Source organism: Arabidopsis lyrata, assembly GCF_000004255.2.
Source record: "Arabidopsis lyrata subsp. lyrata unplaced genomic scaffold ARALYscaffold_2, whole genome shotgun sequence".
Taxonomy (NCBI): Eukaryota; Viridiplantae; Streptophyta; class Magnoliopsida; order Brassicales; family Brassicaceae; genus Arabidopsis; species Arabidopsis lyrata.
In genome coordinates, this window is record NW_003302554.1 from 9381189 (window position 1) to 9382777 (window position 1589).

Here is a 1589-nt window from a genome sequence, read left to right on the forward strand (position 1 = left end):
ACTCTAGCTTCAATAACTTCATCACCAATAACACAACACCAATAACTTCAATCAAAAATTGTAAGTGCGGATGAGGTAAGATAAATTGTAGAAAGTAAACGAGACAAGAAATTTGTTAACGAGGTTCGGTTTTTCCTACTCCCCGGGACCAAGTCCAGATTTCGATTTCACTAGAACAAGAAAGCAAATTACAACCAATTCGCAAACGCGTAAAACAAGCCCAACCCTCTTGATTTACCGCTCCCTTCTATAACGTGAAACCTTAAGGATAATCTCTACCCTTAACTAAACTCCCCTTGAGTCTAGATTTAATCAGGATAACCTAACCCTGAGCTAAACTCCACTTGAGCCTAGACTTCAAAACAAAACCACTTGATCACACAAGCACAAAACCCGCAAAACTAAGTTGCACAAAACCGCGAAACTATGTCGCACACACCCTTAGAAAGCTCTCAATGATTTGCCTCTATGCCTCAGCTCTCTTGCCTCTCCAAGACGTCCCCAGCTCCTCCTTATATAGCCAAAACGATTTCCTAATCACCATAGGAGAAGATTTCCAATTTCCATAAGAAAAAGTAAATTTCCTTTTATACTTTTCCTTTTTCTCTTCAAACTCCACTTTCATCAAGTCTTCCAAATCTCTTTAAGTCCTTTTTCCTTTGTGATTCATCCTCTAAACACGCTCCAAACACATCTTCTCAAACCTTCTAGAAACCGACACTTACACAAAAACAGTCGCATCTTGACATACTTCTTGAATCATTCAGAAACTCCATCAGACAAAATCTTGTTTTACTTCTTGACTCATTCAACAACTTCATCAGACTGCAGCTACATCTTCAATCTCCCCCTTTTTGACTATGTTTGTGAACTCAACAGTTCTAACTCCAAAACAACATCACGAAACACATCATCATTCTCCCCCTGAATGAGTCACAACATGGTCAAAACTACTTAGAAAATTCTCCCCGCTTTGCAACACGAGGTTGATAGCCTAGTACACCACCTCCATAGAAATCATCTTTCCTAACCCAAATCTTCATGCGCCTTAAGCCTTCATGACTGGATTCTCGAATGAATCTGAAACAATTCCTCTTAATATGCCCTTGAACTCCACAATGATAACATGTAGGACCATGAAATCTCTTATCATAAGCATTCTCCATTCGATTTCTCTCCCTCAATAATCTGAAACACCTTGGCCTAATATGCCCAACAATACCACAATGATGGCAAACAGGTCGAAAAATTCGTTGAGGTGCACTCTGCAGTTCTTTACCTTTTCCTGTATCAGACTCTGTACCAGTTCTCGTAGTAGTTCTTGTACCTGACGCAGTCTCTGCCACAGTTGCTGTTTCTGACACACTTCCTGATCCAGACGTGATTTTTCCACCATAAACAAACACTGGATCCGATTTTGAAAGTTTTCCTTCAAATCCAAGGCCACACTTATCAATCTTGCCAATATTCAGAATATGATCCAACTTCTTTGTGCCATTATTAAGCATCCTCAAATTCTTTTGAGTTTCTTCAAGTTGTACTTTGGCTTGTGATGCTTCTTCTTCTTTTTCTGCAGCATATTTCTGTAC

The 1589-nt window shown here is 39.5% G+C and overlaps 1 protein-coding gene across 1 annotated transcript in view; it reads right to left on the reverse strand.

Moving 5' to 3' along the window:
• Window positions 1-326: 326 nt before the first annotated feature.
• The window catches only part of LOC110224191 (platelet binding protein GspB-like), a 1961-nt gene continuing 698 nt past the window's right edge, over window positions 327-1589 (reverse strand). Inside the window, exon 2 of the mRNA XM_021010031.1 lies at window positions 327-1583. Coding sequence (XP_020865690.1) covers window positions 951-1583 — 633 coding nt within the window. The 3' untranslated portion in view covers window positions 327-950. The remainder of the gene's footprint in view (window positions 1584-1589) is intronic.